We start from the raw sequence: 20920 nt of genomic DNA on the forward strand, positions 1-20920 counted from the left end.
GCATAGCCAGTAATACATATGATCTATGCATTTTTCAAAATCGAATAAATATAATAGAGTTGGTGGTTTCATATATAAAGAATTATTGGATAATCCTATTTTTATAATATTCGAATCAGATATTTTAACCACTTCGAATGTTAAATCTCGAATCCGCAATGGGGTTTCAGTCGATTGTAGAAGTCGTTCAATGTCCGCACGTTTCTGCATCAGCGATTTCCACGTTTCAAAAGGCAATATTATGATTTCAAAAGGCAATATGATTTGCTCGATTGTCGCCGAGAACCAATTCCACGCAGGATACAGCTCCAACGTTTATTCCAAAGTCCAAACATTTGTATGATGTAGGGGTTAAGGCGTATCATCTTCCAAGTATAGGAACCGCACGACGAGGCTCGGATGAAATGCTAGGGAGTAATAAAATATTATTTATAAAAATATTTAAGAAGTATAAAAATATTTAAAAAGTATAAAAATATTTAAAAAGTATAATATTCTTTAAGTTAATTAAAACTTACTTGTTACATTTCTTCTTCTTTCTACACGGTGAAGTTTCATCAGCATTTTGAATCGGAACGTAATAATTCATGCGACTTCTTTTAGTGGGATACATTTTTATATGAACCTTTCACACAAGGGGTCGATGCAATACTGAACGTATTAAACATATTTAAAATATGTATTAGCGTTGCAAAATTGCAATGTAGTGGGGATTATTGCAGACGCGATATTTTTTTCAATTTTTTTATTTAAGCGCCGATGTACGGCTCCTATTCGCGATGACATCACCCCCAGGTGGAGATTTAGCTAAATGAACAAAAAATGCAATTATAAATTTTTAAGCGCCGATGTGCAGATTTCAAACGCGCGTGTCAAAACATGACAAAATCGTCAAATATAAGAATAATTATAATGGCTAAATTGTGCTAATATACTTGGACAGCTGCATGTAATTTGAAACTTTTGCGATGCACTTGGGATTTGACATTAGCTCTAGACGACAAAAATGCAATAATCGACAAAAATGCAATAATCGACATTAGTCAAAATATACGTGGCAAACCGCAAAATAAAGATTTAATTGAAATATGATACACATGATGGAAAGAGACATCAAGATAGAATAAGAAATCATGGTAAAGAGATACACCCTGTTAGTATTATCGTCAGAGGTTCCGAGACAAGAGCTATTAATAAGTGCATCTTATTAGCAAAAAGTTTTGGTATAAATTTGGAAATATGGCGGAAAGCAGTGCCGAACGAAATCTGCGTGAGCAATCTGCAAGGGTGAATTCGATAGAGGAGAACGTTGCGTGGGAGCAACGATGCGACGAATATATCAAATCGTTGGAAGAACAAAGTCGAATCAAACGTCCACGATTATCGATCGGGATTCGACAATCGCTGATTGCCCGAATTGCGCGACTCGAGGGATTGAAGAACACATTACGCAAGCGTTTTGTATATGCGGGTGCAGGATGCAGCACGCGACAACATGGATTGATTTGGCGAGAGATCGATACGGCGTTTGAGAGCCGCATATTGACTGGTGCGGTTATAAATCATAATCACATCGAGCCTCAATTTTTCGAGGATGCCAAAGACATGGTGCTCGAACACGTGCAAACAGTGATGAAAAAACAATTTAATGTGAAATTTAATACAGTGTTCAATGGTGAATTTGTGACGGGTGATAAACGCGTAAATAAAAGTATTAATACGAGAAACTATGAACTCTTTCGCAAATCCGACTTACGCGAATGGTACGAGCGGCGCGTTGTCGCGTCTACTCTACCATCGCTCGAAGAATTTCAGGAACGCAATAGCGGGTGGGCATTGTCGCGACTACTCGAGTTAACCGTAAATATAAATAAATATAATCCTTTGCGCGCGGGATGTCACATAAAATTATCGCGGGTAATAATAATGAAGAGAGCGGTGATTAACGTGCAATCTAATGACAATGCGTGTTTCGCTTGGTCTGTGGTCCCCGCTCTACATCCAGCTAAATTGAAAGTGGATCAGGAATCTTCGTATCCACATTATACGACACTACTGAATCTCCAGGACATTGAGTTTCCAGTGTTTATGAATCAAATCAAAAAATTTGAACTTGCCAATGATATATCTATAAATGTATATAGTATCGAGAAAGAGAACATTGTCTCGATACGTTTGAGTGAGCTAAAGAGAGACAAACACGTTAACCTGCTGTACGTGGAAGACAATAACGTTGGACATTTCCCGTGGATCAAAAATCTATCCAGGCTCGTGAAATCGCAATTGAGCAAAAAAGAGCACAAGAAATATATCTGCGATCGGTACGTATATATTTAATAAAATACATTGTAGAAATAATTCAACAAAAATTAAAAAAATATTTCTTTTATAGATATTTGCACTACTTTGGATCAGATGACAAGTTGCAGTCACATACGGTGGATTGTCGAGAAATGAACGGGTGCGTTATTCGATTACCGAGCGATAAGGACAAGTGGCTCACGTTTAACAACTATAATCGGAAATAGTGGCTTTTGTCGTATACGCCAACTTGGAGTGCGTTTTGGAGAAGACGGAGGAAGAAAGAAATTACCAACATCATAAAGTATTTAGTACTGCATATTATGTACAATGCTCGTACGACGATTCGTTATCCGCGTATCATTCTCGTCGCAGTACCGATTGCATGTCATGGTTCGTCGAAGAACTAAAAAATTTAGCGCAACGTGTAAAAAATATTTTATCAGCTAATGTCCCCATTGTAAATTTAACACCTGATGAATGGGAAAAATTTCATAGCGCGACACAATGCCATATATGCGAGAAACCATTCGTACAAGACGATACACGCGTACGCGATCATTGCCATACAAGACGATCGCGTACGCGATCATTGCCATCTGACCGGGCGGTACAGAGGTCCCGCGCATTCAAATTGTAATTTAAATTATAAAGATTCTTTTTGCATTCCCATAATTCTTCATAATTTATCCGGTCACGACGCGCATTTTATTATCAAGGAAATAGCTACAGCGTTCGAAGGGGAAATTGTTATTAACACGGAAGGGTGTCTTTCCGTACGAATAAATTGACTGCGCCGACAGGTTGCAAGATACGTGTTTACCACTGCGTGATTCATTTTACAGATCCTTGACCGGTGACACAATATCCGAGAGCGATTACGCGCACGCCGAGAACGTCTGGAAGCGGTTCTCCATTCAAACGCTGGGCGAATATAGCGAGTTGTATCTCAAAATTGATGTCTTGTTATTAGCAGATATTTTTGAAAATTTTCGCGAAAAATGTATTAAAAGTTATGGGCTCGACCACGCGTATTACTATACTCTTCCCGGATACACATGGAACGCCATGTTGAAGCATACGAATATTACATTCCAATTGCTTACGGATATCGACATGGTTTTATTTATCGAACGCGGAATACGCGGTGGTTTGAGTCAATGTTCCAACAGATACGCACATGCTAATAACAAGTATATGCAATCGTACGATCCATCGAAACCTTCAACGTATCTCACGTACTTTGATGTAAAAAATTTGTCGTGTCCAATTGAACGGTGCGCAAATGAAATGTGTCCTAACGAACTGTGCGCAAGTGAAATGTGTCCTATCGAACGGTGCGCAATTTTATGTGTCTAATATCACAGTATGCAAATGCAACGTGTCCAATTGTACTGTGCGCAAGTGAGCCTCTTCCCATTACCGCAACCTGCAGCAATGCACGCGACACGGACTTCGCGTTACAAAAATACATCGAATATTACAGTTTTCGCAGCACGAGATGTACGGGATTAGCAACGTAATGTAACTTGTATTCGTAAAATCCGGCGGCGACGGGATTTCCGCGCAAATCTTAAGGGAAAATAGGTCACGGGATTAGTTTTCTGTACTTTAACAATTTTAAACACTTCGGTCGTCCAATTTGGCGTGTAACCTTTGTCAAAGATGGTCTTGAATTTACTCACGCGTACCGGATCGCCTACTTTGAATCTTGCTGGTGCAGCAATCTTTACGTTGCTGTATACCGTATTTAAAAGTTTATCGGCGATCGCGGGGGTAACATCGATAGGTCTCATACCGATAGTGCGATGTTTTCGTGCATTGTACACTCCAACGAGCCGGGACAACGCGTCGATCCACTTGTAATTTCCATTAAGCGTAAACATTTTCCACATATTGTTCTTTAACGTTCGGTTGGTGGTAGAAACATCTATGTGGAGCATGTGTCTGGCGTGCGCCAGTACGCCGCCCCCTCTCGCCCCTCGGCTGATGGGGTGCTCGCGACGCCCCCTCGCGCGATTTGCCAGCGTTGGTCCACCAATGCGTAGGTGTGGCACTTCCATAGCGGCTTTTATATATTGTATTTTCGTTTTCGTCTCGAGTATGTATGTCGCGTAAATTATTGCGTGCAATGTCTTGCCCACATATATTTATTTATTTACTCGCAGCGGCGAGAGAGCAGGGGACTAATCCCTTTGCTCTGCTTTATTGTATTACCCGTTTTTATTTTTATATTTTATTGCATGTTGTGTGGGCCTGTTTGTTTCGAGTGTGTATGTCGCGTATTTATAATATTGTATTTTATGCGAGTATGAGTCCGTCGCGAATTACATAATTATTTTTTATATATATTTATGCCGAGTGCGCGCCCCCGGGTCTTTTTATCCATGACCTTCTATCTGTGATCGGCCCGGGGGTGATCAGCTGTGATCTCGATATACATTGCCCCGGTCAGCCAGCCGGAGCAATTTATTTATCACCGTTTTAACCCGTTACTTGGGGGAGGCTAGTGCTCCCCCAGCGCGTTAATTTTAAGGCCCACTGGCGGGAGGGGCTATTGTTTCCCGCCCATAGTTTTAATTTAAATTTTGCGCGCGGCCAATTGCCGCATTTAATTGCATATGCACCCCGGAGAGGTACTGTCTCTCCGGGGAACATTAATTCAAAATAAACGGCAATTTATCTGTTCTTATCAGCTTAATATCTGATATGTCGTAACCCGACCGATTTCTTAATATTAAAAGATGAAACAAGTAAAGTAGAACAGAAAAGATTGAGAAAGAGCTGACTAAAGTAAAGCATTAGAATCAGGGAAAGAGCTACGTTGAGCAATATCTTATCGTATAAAATAATATCTCTAAAATACTATATATCTATTAATTCTTGTATAGCCTTTTCGGGCTATAACATCATGTACAGTTAGAGACATACACAAACAATTATAATATTCGACACATACACACGAATACAACAATATGGACAGCGCTGAGTAATGCAAACTCATGGTTATACTCTACACGAGCAAACCAACCGATCGAAATAACGTGCGAAAACGACGCAACGCGAAAACTAGAAATAAAAAGAAGCGGACAAATCACATTAAAGGAGAAATGTAAATTAACGACGCAAAACGTCATAATACGAACAAAAAAGCCCGCGATAATAACAATCGTACAGACAAATCTGCCAGATTACAATCTTACGATGATAGATGACAAACGAAACGAAAAAATACTGGACAAAATTAGACCGATAAATCGTTCAGCCTACTTAGATGCCCGCGTGGGTAAACAAATTGAAGAAAAACGCGATAATTAAATTACCGGCCTCGCACGGACTCGACACCGTAGGCACCCTTGACGAGCTCCGCCGACAGCTCCGTCATTTTGTTATCGATAACCCAACTCTTTTCGCGTCCCACCCCACGACTTCCGAAGACACGAAGATGCCACTAACAAACGAAGGCCCGACCGCCGGCACAACCGGAGCCACCACCGTCGATCCAGCTAAGGCCATGAATCAAATACGGAAGTGGGGGTGCCACTTCGACGGGAAGGACCCGTTGGCGTTCTTGGAACGCATCGACGAGCTGAAACGAGGATACAGCTACAACGACGAGCAGTTGCTCCCGAACTCCTTCGCGGCGAACCACTGATGTGGTACCGCAACTGCCGCAATAACTGGACCCTGTGGGCTGAGTTTTGTCGGGACTTCCGCGCCCAGTATCTGCCCAGTGAGTACTCATACCAACTAAGGAGTACGATCCAAGGGCGGAAGCAGTTCAAGGGCCAACCGATCGGGTACAACATCACATCCGATTAAAGCCTGTACCTGCCATCAAACAACGATATCGCCCACGTAATCCGGCGATGCAGGCCATCATTGACCAGGAAGTAGCTAGATAAGCTGCGTGGGGCTAAGTACTTGAGAAAGCTCGACTTAAAAAGCGGATATTGGCAGGTGCCACTCACACCGCAGAGCCGGCCGGCGACCGCATTTACGGTGCCCGGCCGCGGCCTAATGCAATTCAGGGTGATGCCCTTTGGCCTGCACTCGGCGCCCGCTACCTTCCAGAGATTGCTCGACTCGATACTCGGCCCAGAACTCAAACCGCACGTCCTGGTATACCTCGACGATATTATTATCGCTAGCCGCACATTCGAGGATCACCTACGGCATCTGTCCGAGGTCTTTCGCCGCCTGCGCCAGGCACGGCTCCGTCTCAATCCGGATAAGTGTCACTTCTGCCGGACGAGCCTCCGCTACCTCGGGCACGTTATCGACCGCCGGGGTATCCGCACCGACCCCGATAAAGTGAGCGCCGTCGCGAACTGGCCAGCACCGACCACCGTGAAGAAGGTACGCCAGTTTCTGGGAGTGGCCTCGTGGTACAGGCGCTTCATCGCCGACTTTTCGACCCTCGCCGCACCTCTCACCAGGCTGACTCATAAGAAGGTCAAATGGACCTGGACGGACCACGAGGAGGCCGCTTTCCGAGGGCTAAAGAAAGCCCTGACCACCGCACCGGTCCTGGCTTGTCCAGACTTTGCGCGGCCATTTGTCCTCCAAACCGACGCCAGTGCACACGGTCTGGGGGCCGTATTAACCCAACACCTTGAGGAGGGAGAGCGAGTCATCGCCTACGCCAGCCGAACCCTCAACGCCGCGGAGCGTAATTACAGCGCTACCGAATTAGAGTGGAGACCATCGCTCACATCGCGCCAATGTACTATTGGCCAGGCATGTTCCGAGACATTACCCGATATGTCCGGAAGTGCCCGACGTGCATAGCACACAAGGCCTCGCAACAGCGACCGGCCGGGACTCTACGCGCGACCGCTTGTACCGCCCCCTGGCAGCAGGCCGCCGTCGACTTAGTCGGGCCACTACCCCGATCCACGAAGGGGCATACGTGGCTGCTGACCATCCAAGACCGCTTCAGCAAATGGCTAGAGATGGTTCCATTACGCCGGGCCACCGCTGAGAATCTGACACATGCCGTGACTCAACATCTCATATATCGGCATGGGTGCCCAACAACGCTGGTTTCCGATAATGGGACCCAGTTTCCGTCTCAGAGATTCAAGACGCTCCTTGCCGCCTTCGGGATCGCGCACCGCAAATCGCCCGTCTATGCGCCTCAATGCAACCCGGTTGAGCGGGCCAACCGCACGGTGAAAACAATGATCGCCCAGTATGTGGGGAAGCAGCACCGAAACTGGGATGAACGGATAGTCGCGCTACAATTCGCGATCAACACCGCGAGACACGAGGCCACCGGATACACCCCGGCGTACATCATACACGGGCGCGAATTGGCACGACCCCACCCGGAGGACCGGAGACCGCCGGCCCCTGCTCCAAGTCCGGACGTCAACCGGAAACGGCTCGAAGAGGCCTTCGAGGTGGTCCGTATCCACCTGGCTCGCGCGTTCCAACGACAGGAACGCCATTATAATCTGCGGCGGCGCGACTGGCGCCCGCAGATAGGCGAGCAGGTCTGGAAGAGAGATCGGCCCCTCTCCAGTAAGAGCGGCGCATTCAACGCTAAGCTAGCGCCCCGATACATCGGACCCCTGGAAGTCCGAAAGATCGTGTCACCGGTCATGGTGGACCTCCGCGATGCCCGAGGGAAGTGGCACCGGCACATTCATGTGCAAGACCTGAAGTAATAATCTAATTAAAACATAATTTCATTGGATTATTGGGTATTAATCCGCGGCGGATAATCCGCTTGCACTCAGGTTATCTGACAATCCGCGCGGTAATCTGGATCCTTGGGGTGTCCACGCGCATAACCTCTCTTCCGCGCGTGGGCTTCTATCCATTCTTTTAGTGTTTTGACTTGGCTTAGAGAAGTATTCTATTTATTGAGTATTTTTATATTCCGCGTGTGAGTGTCCGCGATATTGTTAATATTTGCCGGGAAGCGAAAATCTCCGCGTGCGAGCGTATAGTGAAGTGCCGCGACGCGTGTGCTCCGCGAGTTTGGTTAGGGTGCCCTCGATCTGGGGCTCTGCGCCACGGTGACCTGCAGTGGTGTGGTGAGTGTGCGGTGCGCGGGTGTGGTGCGTGTGTGCGGTGTGTCTCGGTGTGGCGGTACGTCGTCACACCTGTTGCTGTTACCGCGTGCCGCCATCCCGTGACACGCTGCCGCGGGTGACCTGCATATATCGTGTGTATGTTAGCCCGCCACGTGCCGCCCTCGGGCTCCGCGCGCGGGGTTCCACACGCACTGCGCGTCCATATTTTATTTATTGTTATTATTTATTATTTATTCTTATAGTTATGGCGCAGGGTCCCATCGAAGTTGTGCTCGCGTATCTCCTAGAGGAGCGGGTGCGTTGCGCACGGTGCTGGGGGAGCGCGGACAGAAATGTTAGGTCGAGGGGTGATTTCTGCGACACGCAGTATTTAGCCAGACACTTGCGAAAATTTCATCTGGGGGACACTATCGCATACGTGTGCTCCATATGCAATTTTAGGGGGACAGGCGCGGTCCCCTATAGAAGAGTTAAAGAACATTTTGAGAAAGAGCACGTCCTCCGGACAGAGGCGTGTTGCAGCACCCGCGGAGCACAAAAAACAATAAGTAATAGTGGTGGGCTTTCAGGTGTGCGGACCCGGGCCTCTGCAGCCGCCCCATCTGCATCGGCGGCAGCTGGAGCATCGTCGCGAAGCAGTACATCCTCGCGGCAACCCACGTCACACTCCACGGCCACGACGTCCACCATCACACCACCTGCAACAATACCATCCGCAGGAGCCTCCACAACACCCGGAGCAGCAGGAGAGTCCCCCTCATACGCGGCCGTCACAGCAGCGGGGCCAGCGACACGTCCACCATCTTCGTCGCTGGCCACAACATCAACACAGGCGGCCATCTTGAGACCGGCCGCCATGACGGCCGCCATATTAGGCGCCGCCCGATGGACGTCGGCCGCCGCTATGGCGCATCCACAGGGAAATGGCGGATCCCCGACCCAAAATGGCGCGGCCGATAGGAGAGGCCCTATCGTCTAATGATGCATCCAGAGAAGCACGCAAAAGCCTTCGCAGACCATCCAGCGGGAGCGAAACATCGACCAGGAGGATCGCAGGGCCCCCGCCAACCACCACCAGCCAGGCGGGGTCCAATAATTACCGGAATTTGCGGCGATCCACGAGCGTGCCTCTCGTGAAGAGCGGCGCGTCTAGGCCGGCACGTGCGCCTCCCAGGAGGTCTCCGGCCGCCGAATCACCATCCTTCGGCGGTCTGGGGGGGCGAGGAGGAAGACGCCCGAGAGGACCCTCCCGACGACATTCTGTGGAGGTTCTGCCACCAGGAGCCGAAATCGGGCGTCAAGCGTGCCGGTCGAGAAGTGCGCAACAAAGACGGATCCCTTGGCCCGGACATCGGCCAGGGGTGTACCGCGGGGGCCCCCAACATCAGGGAGGACCATCCATGGGGCCCAGCCGGTGACGACATCCCCAGCCGGCACCGCGGTACGCAACTTAAGTGCCGCGCTGACGCCGCAGGCTTCTGGGGGGCGAGGGGTTCGGCAAGGACGCCAATCCCGCAACGTGGGACCTCGCCCTCCCAGGTGACTCCCGCCACGCCACCTTCCATCTGCGGCGTGTGTGCGGGAGTCATAAACTTAACAACACCACCATCGTTGCCTGCGGCGTCCGGATCCGCCATGTTGACCACTCAAACAGTGACAACGACGACTTGCGGATCCCTCGTGATGTCCACGGGGTATTCCGCGAGGAGGGTCACACCATCACGACCCTCCCCCCTCCCTCCCATCCCGGAGGTGTCACCGCGCGAGGTGGTCCACAGGATGCGCCTCGAAACAACACCACCCACAACATCCGGGCAGGAGGAGCGGCGGCAACCTGGAGCGGCGCTGCCTTCACCACCATCGGAGGACGAGGGGGACTCAGGTGGGCCGTGGAAGAGGCACGTGGGCAGAAGAGCGAGGAGACGGTGGAGCGGCAGCTCCAGCGAAGGTGACAGTCCGGCGCCGGTGGGGCTGCGGCGGACGCCCGGTCATCCGCCACGAACGCCGGCGAATTTAACATCCTCTTCGCATATAATACCATGTCCGGTCGTCCTCGAGTGGACATTGGTCCGCACAATTCGAAGGGCCGCTGCGGACATCCCACCTCCGAGGACCAGCGTGGAGGGAGCACCGGGAGAGCGTGCTGAAGCCAGCATCGCGGGACATCCGAATGCCCAGGTAGATGTCCGTGGGATGATGGGTCGTCGACGGGGCGCGCCCGTACCCGGCGGCACGGAGCGAACGGTGAGGCACCGCCGATCTCTAGAGGCGGGGGCGGTGAGCACCCCCGTGTCCCGCGGCGTGCTAACATCCCGCCCAGCTTGTCGTCCGGTGGCCAACCGACCCCTGCTGTGCTGTCGCAAGGCAGCACAGGCGGCAACGAGTGGCTGCTCGTGACGCGCTGGTCGGGCATGCGTAAGCCATCGCCTCGATTGCAGACCTGGAGGAGTTGGCGGCTGCTGTCGCCAACTTCTTCGGGGAGGATGCAGCGAGAGCGGTCGGCGGGGATGCTCCCCGCGCCCGTGACCGCCCAGATCGGTCGCGTGGGGCGCGAGCGTGTCGGGGTGAAGGGAGAGTGCCAGCGCGAGACGGCGATAGGAGACGGCCGGCACCGGCCGGTCCTTAGCAGTCGGGAGAAGGACGCGGGGGCTGGATGCGCGAAGCTACGCGTCTTCAGGCTCTGAACAGGGCGAACCGTCGCAAGGCTGTCCGAGAAGTGCTAAAGGGGCCAACTGAATCGTGCCAAGTACCGAAACAGAAGGTTCAGGCGTACTTCGAAAGGCTATACTGCGGCGGGGAACACCTGGACGAACCGGGCGCAGAGGTGAAGCGTGCTGACCCCTTGGCCGCTGCGGAGGAATCTGCACTCTGGGATTCCTTCACGGAGCTGGAGGTGGACCGTCGGCTCCGGCGTATGACGAACTCTGCGCCGGGTCCCGACGGTGTCACCGCGATCTTCGTGGGGCGGATCCGGGAGTGCGGCTCCTCACCGCGATGTTTAACGCGTGTTTTCGGCTCGAGGCAGTCCCAGCGTCCTGGAAGACCTCCAACACCGTATTGGTGTATAAGAAAGGTGACCGGGAAGTATTAGACAACTGGCGTCCTCTCGCGCTGGGGGACACTGCCCCCAAGCTTTTCGCGGCGCTCGTTGCCGATCGTCTGACCGATTGGGCGGTCAATAACAACAAGCTCAGTCCGGCTCAGAAGGGATTCCTGCGAGACGAAGGTTGCTTTGAGCACAATTTTGTCTTGCAGGAGATCCTGACTGATGCGCGGAGGACTAGGCGGCAGGCGGTCGTCGCGTGGCTGGACCTTTCCAATGCGTTTGGCTCGGTCCCGCACGCGGTGATCCGCCGCGCTCTCGTTCGCTCCGGGGTGCCGGGGGGCATCGTTCGTACATGGCAGTCCATGTATGAGGGATGCACCACGCGGGTGCGCGCCGCCGACGGATTCACCGCTCCCATCCCTGTTCGCTCGAGGGTACGACAAGGTTGTCCGCTGAGTCCGATAGTATTTGACCTCGTTATCGACTCGGTACTGCGTGCAGTGTCCGACGTCGATGCGAGGTTTGATCTGTTGGGCTCGCGCTTTAGTATTTTAGCGTATGTGGACGATATTGCACTCGTTGCCGATACGCCTCAGGGAATGCAGCGGCTTCTTACTGCTGCAGAGGACGGAGCATCGTCGGTGGCACTGCGGTTCAACCCTGCTAAATGTGCCACACTGCACATTGGTGCGGGAGCAGGCGGCAGGATCCTACCGACGACCTTCGAAATCCAGGGACAGCCCGTTCATCCCCTGGCAAACGGTGAGCCGTATCACCACCTTGGTATCCCGACGGGTTGCTCGGTCGACTAAACTCCATTTGCCGCCATCGGGGTCCTCCTCGAAGATCTTCGCGCGGTTGACCGATCCCTCCATGCTCCGTGGCAAAAACTGGAGGTAGTGGCCACCAACATCTTGCCACAAATGCGAAAAATGTAGACAATTTCGCTTATCAGTGATCTCATTTACTATGGAATTTCGCAATTTCATTTATCGCGAAATATCGGAATTGCACATCTGTCACGTAGAAATATAATTTTCTCTGGCAAAAAGAATATGTAAAAAAATGTCCAATCGGAAATAGTGTAAATTGGCTTCATTCGAGCGAGTATTTCTCACAAATAAAGTTCCTCGCTTTCACACAAATTGGAGGTAAGTACCGTAAAAAGTCCATACTAATTGCGAAATGCTCTAGTCTTTAATCATTTTGTAAAATAAGTCTATGAGATTTTCTTTTAACTAATTTCTGCTGCGCGGAGCCACAGTGGAGAAGCGTACATTAAAGGCGGCGGACTTAGAGATCCGCCGCAAAGCCAAGGCCTGGCTCAACCTCCCGCAGAGAGCCAGCGCGGAGATGGTCTACCTCTCCCCGAAACATGGGGGTTGTGGACTACTTCCGCTAGCTGACTTCACGGACGTCCTGTCCGTCGCGCACGTCTTCCGTATGCTTACGGCTGGCGACGACACGGTCAGGGCGCTCGCGTGGGCGTTTCTGCCGGGAGTTGTGGCCAGGCGGATTGGCCGTCCTCCGACCAACGAGGACGTGGCGGCCTTCCTCTCCGGTTCGCAGAAGGGGAGGTTGCGCGATGGGGGAGAGCGCTCCCTGTGGTCGACGGCTCGGAATGCCGCGCGGAGGCAATCCAAAAGGTTGTCCTTTCGGTGGGAATGGTGTGAGGCGACCGGAAAGCTCATTGTCGGGTGCCGACGTCCCGGAGGTGACACGGTCAAGGTGCCACCTGGTGCTCGTAACCAGGTGGTTACTCGTCTGCGCTCAGCGGTGGCGGCATTTTACGCGGGTACGCTGTTGCGTAAGCCTGACCAGGGGAAGGTGTTCAAAGTGTCGTCGCGGGCGGGTGTGAGCAATCACTATGTTCGCGGCGGCAGCTTCACTCGCTTCGCCGACTGGCGTTTTATCCATTGTGCCAGATTGGACGTCCTCCCTCTCAACGGTGCACGCCGTAGATTAATGCTGTGTTTCTTCACGAGTTTCTGTATATTTGCGTTGTAAAATTCTTTTCTTCTATCGGTTTGTAAATTTTTCGAGCATTTTCCTACGTCTCGAATTATCTTTGCCATCGTTTCCGACATCTCGTTTCCACTCTTACTCATGAGCGGTACAGCCCACGCATATTTGCTCAACACATCGATAACTGTGAGTATATAGTTGTAGCCTTTATTGAATCGTGCATATGGACGCATCTCGACCACGTCCGCCTGCCACAGATCGTCGTATCCGCGTACTATGAGACGTCTACGTGGGAAATTTTTTCTCGCTGGAGCATGCAATTCTTCCACGAGCAGCTGTTTTTTAGAGGTCTTTCGCGGCATATTTGATCGACGCATAATTCGTAATAATGAGATAATTCTTCCACGTATATTCTTTATATATCTTTCTTCTCCTGCGCTGAAGTAGTCTGCGCGTGAGTTGCATACCGAAGCATTTTCTATATCTCATCCATCATTATTTGTAGCGTCTGCATATTCGTCTCGAGCGTGATTATTTTTTTCTCAAATTCTTCCTGTCTGCCTTCCAAAAGCTTGACACTTATTTTCACGTTCTGTTTGTTTGCGGCATCAGTATCATCTTCCGGTTACGCTACGCGTCGTATCTTGCGCGACTTTGCGTCAAAGCCGGATGCTGTCTGACACAGAGCGTTATCGCGCACGTAATTTCTTAGTAATCCATTCTATTGATAGTATGAGTTGTTCGGTGTTCCCAACGATAATCCAAATTTATTAATCGACATACAAACAATAATGACAGTGTTTGAGATTGCATTAAATTACTTTTAATTTAATTTCTTCTTTGTCACATGGGCTTCGCATTATTATTCCATCGCGATCAAAGTCGAAAAACAATTTTATCAGGAACTTTTTGTATAATTTGTAATCGTGTTAGTTATTTTGTTATAATTAAAAATAAAAATTGTACTCGCGAGATTTATTTTCCGCGAACCAAAAGATCCTCGCACACACTTTTCTAATTTTGGCTCGCTCTCGAACAGACAGACTGACTCGTTTCGCTGACGCGTAGATTAATTTATAATAAGGCCAGCTTCGCAAATTTCCTCGATAATTGATAATATTTCATTGTCGTGGGCATTGTTGCCGGCTTGACGCGAAGCTTCCATCAATCGCAAGCGATCTACCAACTCGTTGGGATCTTTCCAATGCACGTAATCGATCTTATTATCGTTTAACGTCATAGCGCGCGGTATGTTTATACCTCTTCCAGCTTCTTTTCCAGATGCTATTATATTTTTATTAGAGATTAATGGCGCTATTATATTTTTACAGTTGTATCCCTTGTTACTTAATACTGGATTACGCATATTGTTGCCACGTTTATGCGCATTTGTCGCATGTAATATATCTTTGTATTTAATTTTATCATCAGTATATACATCACCGTCGGACATTCTCTTGAAAATCAACTCGTAGAGACCTGATGTTCCCATGTATCTTATTCCACCGATAATTATATTGTCATCTTTATCCAAATCAAAGATTTTATTACCAATCATCATTCCTTCGTTGCAAAATTTATCACCGTAAACATAATCCATATTGTTATCTTTATCTTGACTCAAAATAGCTCCCACATATTTTTGCCCTAGTGGGCCCAAGTGTGTGTGCAATGTACTTTGACTCTCGGACGTTTGTAATAAATGTTGAACCGACGTCACAAGCGTTTCAGGCATGGTTTCGAACATTTCATCCACAGATGGAGACGGTTTTTCGTGCAATATTTGACTTGGTTGTACGTTATTTATCGGAGTAACCGCATTCGATAATTTTCCATTCGCTTACGTTTTGATTGATTTGGAGTAGAAGTTATTAGCGAATCGTTTAATGATATATTTGGCCGTGTTTGCTTTGTTCCATACTTTGACTCTTTTCTCAGATGCTTGTTTTCGAGCATACTCGATGGTTCAATTTGCTTCACTCGCTTACGTTTTGATTGATTTGGAGTAGAAGTTATTAGCGAATCGTTTAATGATATATTTAACCGTGTTCGCTTTGGAGTAGAAGTTATTAGCGAATCGTTTAATGACATATTTGGCCGTGTTTGCTTTGTTCCATACTTTGACTCTTTTTTCAGATGCTTGTCTTCAAGCATACTCGATGGTTCGATTTTCGCTTCATTAGATTCCACATTGATTGTATTTTCGACAAATTGTTTTAGAGGTTCGATAATTGGGTTAAAGTACCTCTCCAATGCGACGTCTTCCTCCATTTGACCTGTTTTTAAAGAACGATATTTTTTGCGGATTGATTCGCTCGTTTTTGCAATCTCTCTTGCAATCTTCTCACGATCGTCACTGTCAGTCATCGTCGTCATGTTGCGCCCGGACAAAAATGTTTAGACGTTGCTCGATCGATGAATCAATAGCGACTAATCACTTTACGGTATTGCAAAATCGTTAAATGCTTTTCGATATCGTCCATTAGTCTGTAAACTGTCTTTATCAATCACTACAAATCCATACTTGTGTTGCCAACATTTCCGACAGAAATCGAAAATCGTCGTAAGAAATGTCAGTATTTACATGATCGTTTATACATGTTTCAATACAAATGTGTATATGTACACATTCTCGAAACGTACACCGTGTGGACTTTCTATCAAACTTATCAACACGTTAGTCTTACCGCAATTCGAAGGACTGCAAATGATACCGCGTATAGTAGTCGGCAGCATGTTTCCATGTTTCCGTATTTCTTTCTCGGGCATTACCCGTGTTTTATCGTTAAAATTTGTCACTTTGATTATCGTCGCTTGTCGCACGAACCGCATGTTTGCTCTCGCGAATCTCAAATCAGATTTTTGGAGAATGGGTCATCGGGGCCCTATTTATAGAGGTGCACCGAATCGAAACTGCTCGGTCTCAAAATGTTTCTTCTTCTATCGGTTAACAGCGATATTCTCGAGCTTACCACTAAGTAGTTAGAGATTATCTCCAAGATTGTTTTACTGCGAGACTTTGGGAGCTACATGGAACAATTGTGAGACAAGCTTTCCAAACATATAAAAGCTGACTCAGAGGTTCAACAATATCGCTGATGCATGCGACATTATAATTTGCCGTGGCAGCAAACACATATCGACGGTCCAACACCGTTAATAAAAGATTGTGGCAAATGCCAGCAAAAATTATAAGAGGTAGCGGTTTGTTAAATCGTGCGATAAACGCACATCCTATCGAATCACATATTCCAGGCTATCAGTTTTGCGAACCGGGAACTCATTTAGAAACGCGATTGGCTAGAAGCGATCGAGGTATCAATCCATTGGATGCCGCGTGTCGCGAGCACGACATAGCTTATCCCCGAAGCAACGATCTCGGTCAACGACACGTTGCGGATAATATACTCGCCAAGAAAGCGCGAACACGTATTACCGCGAGAGATTCGACTCTTAGCGAAAAAGCAGCTGCTACAGCTTGTTCGAGAGCGAGGCGAAATAGGAAAAGTGTGTGCGAGGATCTTTTGGTTCGCGGAAAATAAATCTCGCGAGTACAGTTCACGTTTTTAATTACAACAAAATAATTAACACGATCACAAATTCTACAAAAGTTCCAAATAAAAGCTCGGTCGGTTATAGGCGATTTCACAAAAAAGAATAGCGGTTGTCGTAAGCGGTTTCACAAAAGGAATAGCGGTTGTCGTAAGCGGTTAACAAAATAAAAATTCGCGTGCCAAGGAACAGGTTCGCGACTTGCCCATAAAGTTTCATTGATTAACGCGTTCGATCTGGAATGCGTGATCGAGTGAAGCGGGATGGCGAGCGGGAGTGCGGGGAGACGCGCTCATTCAGAATGTGTTGTGTATCGTGTCGCGTAAGGTTACGCACGATGCGGTGTTATTGAGTTTATGTGGTGAATGAATAATTTACAGTGAGAAAATAATGCAAGTGAACAGTTGAAATTAAAATGTGTTGGCAGAAGGCCATGCATTCGTGCTTGCGGTTGTAAATTTGACTATTTTTTAAAGTGCAGTGATTGCGTGGCAGCGAAGATGAAAAGAGAGAAATAAAGTAAGGATAAAGTGAATTTTGACGAAATGTAAGAGTGAACGCGGCGCGGCCCGTTGGATTAAATTTTATTTTACATTTATTTTTTATTTCTTATAACTAGTTACAAGAGTGCGGTTTTCTGTGGTCGGTGATGTCTCGGTGATGCTGAGCAGCAACACGAACTTGGTGAGTGGTCGGATGAGCTCTGTGGTGGGTGTCCGGATGGTCACCACGCGCACGATGTCGTCGTCTCCGGGGTGCAGCTTGATGATGCGGGCGAGGGGCCATCGGCTTGGCGGGGTTGTCTCGGAGCGGAGTAAGCACAGCGTGCCAATGTTGGGAGCCGCCTCGGGTTCCAGCCACTTTGGTCGAGAGGTAAGTCCGTGCAGGTATTCTCGGGACCATCTTTGCCAGAAATGGTCCCTCAATTTTTGCACCAGTTGCCATCGCGATATGTGCGTGTCCCTTTGTTCGGTCAGCGATGGCTCCAGTGCGGCGAGAAGCGGGGCTTCGATGAGGAAGTGTCTGGGTGTCAGTGCGGTGAAGTCGTCGGTGTCGTCGGATAAAGCATGGTGTGGCCTTGAATTTAGGCAGGCCTCCACTTGTGTGAGGAAGGTGCTGAACTCCTCAAATGTTAAGGTAGCTTCCCCGATGACTCGCCTTAGGTGGTGTTTAGTGGATTTGACAGCCGCCTCCCAGAGCCCCCCCGAAGTGCGGCGCGGCGGGTGGGTTAAAATGCCATCGCACTCCCTGTAAGCTTGTGATGTGCGCGATGCGACGGCCGTCGGACGATGATGCCTGGAAGAGTTTTCTCAATTCGCGGTCTGCTCCAATGAAGTTGGTGCCGCAATCAGAGTATAAGTCCGTGCACAAGCCGCGCCGTGAAGTGAATCGGCGGAAGGCGGCTAAGAAGGCCTCGGTTGTATAGTCCGAGGCCAACTCTAAGTGCACGGCTCGCGTACAAAGGCACACGAAAACGGAGATGAAACCTTTGTACGCTCGATGTCCTCGCCCTTTAGACGTCCGAATTTGGAACGGGCCGGCGTAGTCCACGCCGGTGCGGAGGAACGGGCGTCCAGGAGTAACTCTGCCGCGAGGAAGATTGCCCATCTGTGGTTGCGGTGCGGTGGCTCGCCATCGGGTGCACGTCACACATCGATGGAGTAATTGTTTGACGACGGCCCGTCCTCGCGGAATCCAGAAGCGTTGACGGAGCAAACCCAGCGTGAGCTGTACTCCGCCGTGTAGTGTTCTTTGGTGGCATGAGTCTATCAGAAGTCGAGTTAGCCATGACGTTGATGGGGTGATCATCGGGTGTCGTTCGTCGTTTGACAGAATGGCGTGCTTGAGTCGCCGTCCGACTCTCAGCACGCCGTTGTGATCTCGGAATGGGCTCACCTTTGATAGAGGGCTGCGGTGGGCGACGATGCTGTTGGCGTTTATAGCGGTGATTTCGTTGGCGTAGTGTATTGTCTGCACCACGCGGAGCCATCGATGCCGTGCTTCATCGAGCTCGGCCGGTTTGAGAACCGGCTTTGGTGTAGCGTCGCCTGGAATTTGTTCGTGAGCGGATGAGCGTCGCCATCGAAGGCAACATGCTGTCACCCTGAGGAGCCGTTGCAGAGAGGAAAATCTGAGCAACTCCTCGGGCTCAAATTCTTCGTTGGCGGCGGCGTGGTGCGTGGACGCTTTCTTCTCGGGCGGTTCGCCCTTGGGAGCCTCCAGGTTCTTTTCCGGCCAGCAGCGTTCGTCCTTGAGAAGCCAGTTGGGGCCCGTCCACAACAGCTGATGATGTGCCAGCTCGCTGGGAGCTATTCCTCTTGATGAGCAGTCAGCCGGGTTTTCTCGTCCAGGTACGTGCCTCCGGGAGCAGCGTCTGGATCTGGGCGACTCGGTTGGCCATGTACGTCTTCCACCTCGAGGCGTGTCCTTGAATCCAGTAGAGGGTGACCATGGAGTCTGACCATAGAAATATTGGCGCTGCAGAAAGACTCAACACAATGCGGAGATGGTGAGTAAGCGTCACTAATAAAGATGCAGCGCAAAGTTCAAGGCGCGGTAACGAAATTTGTTTAATCGGAGCAACTTTGCTCTTTGCAGCTAGGAGGTGGATTGTCGCGGTGCCGTCGGTCACGGTGCGAAGATTCACGGCGGCGGCGTAGCCTCTTTCAGAGGCATCCGCGAAACCGTGTATTTGGAGGGTTGAGGATTCCTCTCCGGTGCAAAGCCAGCGGTGAACCCGTATTTGTTCGAGTTGCGGAAGCTCCTCGAGGAGGAGGTGCCACTGTTGGGCATCGGATGATGGAAGCGGAGCATCCCAATCCAGTCTTTGGAGCCAGGCGGATTGGATTAGGATCTTAGCGCGGAAATTACTGGAGCCCAGCGGATCGAAGAGACGCGCTGTCTCTGCGAGGACTCGCCTCTTCGTGTATTCGGTCGTCGTGCGGGGTTGGATCGCGAACGCGAAATGGTCGTTGCGCTCATGCCATCGGAGACCCAGGGTGGGATGGAGCTCATCCTCCCAGGTGTGCTGAGCCTTGAGGAGACGCTCCTGCGGGACTCCGGTGAAGATCTCCTCGCAGTTGGAGGCCCATTTTCGCAACGGAAACCCGCCCGCCATGCAAAGTCCGCGGAGTTCGTGCTGCAGCGTTGCTGCCTCTGACTTCGTGTTGGCGCCCGATACGATGTCGTCGACGTAACTTTTCTCGTCGAAGAGCGGCGGCACCGAGAGGAAAGCGAGACTCTTCGTCGTCGGCGAGCTGGCGCTGAGTTCGAATCGCGAGGAACGGCGCGCACGCGAGACCGTATGTTACTGTATTCAAGCGGTATTCCTGAACCTCACGCGTGTTGTCGCGACGCTATAGCACACGCTGGAAGTTACGTTCGTCGGGGTGCACGAGAATTTGGCGGTACATCTTCTCGATGCCCGCCACGATGGCATAGCGATGCCACCGCCAGCGGAGGAGGACGTCGACAAGCGCGGGAAGGAGGTTAGCTTCCACTAGGAGCTGCGAGTTCAGCGATTCTCCTGACCGGATGCTCTGCGACCCATTGAAAATCACGCGAAGTTTGGTGGTGATGCTTGATTCGCGTAGCACTCCGTGATGTGGTAGGTAACAGATCCTGTTGTCCGTGTCAGTTGCGGTTCACCCTTCATTAATTTCGCTCATGTGTTTCAGTTGCTCATACTCCAGCATGAACGAGCAGTAGAGGTCGCCGAATCGAGAGTCCCGGCTGCTTTTCCGCTCCATTGCGGTCAGCAGTCTCTCGGTTGGCTTGCGAGTTTTTTCGAGGTTCCTTGGGTTAATGGCGAACGGCAGCCGAACGACGTACCGTCCATCATTCGTGCGTGTGTGCGTTTGCGTGAAGAAATTCTCGCACCTTTCTTGTTCTCGAAGTGCTTCTTCAAGATTGCCCAAGCGCGCTCGTAGTTCTCCCCGGTAACCGCTAACGGACGTATCATGTTTTCTGCAGGTCCTTGTAGGCACGAACGCAAATAATGGAACCGTTCAAT

The 20920-nt window shown here is 49.9% G+C and overlaps 3 protein-coding genes across 3 annotated transcripts; 1 reads left to right on the plus strand and 2 right to left on the minus strand.

Annotated features, from left to right (window-relative positions):
- The first annotated feature begins 7256 nt into the window (after nucleotides 1–7256).
- On the plus strand, nucleotides 7257–7973 carry LOC115241930 (uncharacterized protein K02A2.6-like). The gene has a single exon (XM_029817902.1). The coding sequence runs from the start codon at nucleotides 7257–7259 to the stop codon at nucleotides 7971–7973; it is 717 nt and encodes a 238-aa protein (XP_029673762.1).
- Nucleotides 7974–13256: 5283 nt separating this feature from the next.
- On the minus strand, nucleotides 13257–13718 carry LOC115241932. Its single transcript, XM_029817904.1, has one exon. It carries the CDS (start codon nucleotides 13716–13718, stop codon nucleotides 13257–13259), a length of 462 nt encoding a protein of 153 aa, XP_029673764.1.
- A 3792-nt stretch (nucleotides 13719–17510) lies between these two features.
- LOC115241933 lies at nucleotides 17511–20026 on the minus strand. The gene is made up of 3 exons (XM_029817905.1): nucleotides 19493–20026; nucleotides 18627–19386; nucleotides 17511–18007 (listed from the first exon to the last, which is right to left on the minus strand). The coding sequence occupies exons 1-3, from the start codon at nucleotides 20024–20026 to the stop codon at nucleotides 17511–17513; spliced, it is 1791 nt and encodes a 596-aa protein (XP_029673765.1).
- Between the last annotated feature and the right edge of the window lie 894 nt (nucleotides 20027–20920).

The sequence above is a fragment of the Formica exsecta genome, unplaced genomic scaffold, assembly GCF_003651465.1.
Source record: "Formica exsecta isolate Colony F162 unplaced genomic scaffold, ASM365146v1 scaffold542, whole genome shotgun sequence".
NCBI lineage: Eukaryota > Metazoa > Arthropoda > Insecta > Hymenoptera > Formicidae > Formica > Formica exsecta.

Bases quoted from the DNA above. Each gene is read 5' to 3' on its own strand.
- LOC115241930 (XM_029817902.1), top strand. From the start codon at position 7,257: ATGGTTCCATTACGCCGGGCCACCGCTGAGAATCTGACACATGCCGTG.
- LOC115241932 (XM_029817904.1), bottom strand. From the start codon at position 13,718: ATGCCGCGAAAGACCTCTAAAAAACAGCTGCTCGTGGAAGAATTGCAT.
- LOC115241933 (XM_029817905.1), bottom strand. From the start codon at position 20,026: ATGGCGGGCGGGTTTCCGTTGCGAAAATGGGCCTCCAACTGCGAGGAG. The intron at 19,387-19,492 runs GTTGCTCCGATT...GTCTTTCTGCAG, and splicing joins TCCTAGCTGCAAAGAGCAAA to CGCCAATATTTCTATGGTCA. The intron at 18,008-18,626 runs GTTTGCTCCGTC...TCCTCACACAAG, and splicing joins CGGAGTACAGCTCACGCTGG to TGGAGGCCTGCCTAAATTCA.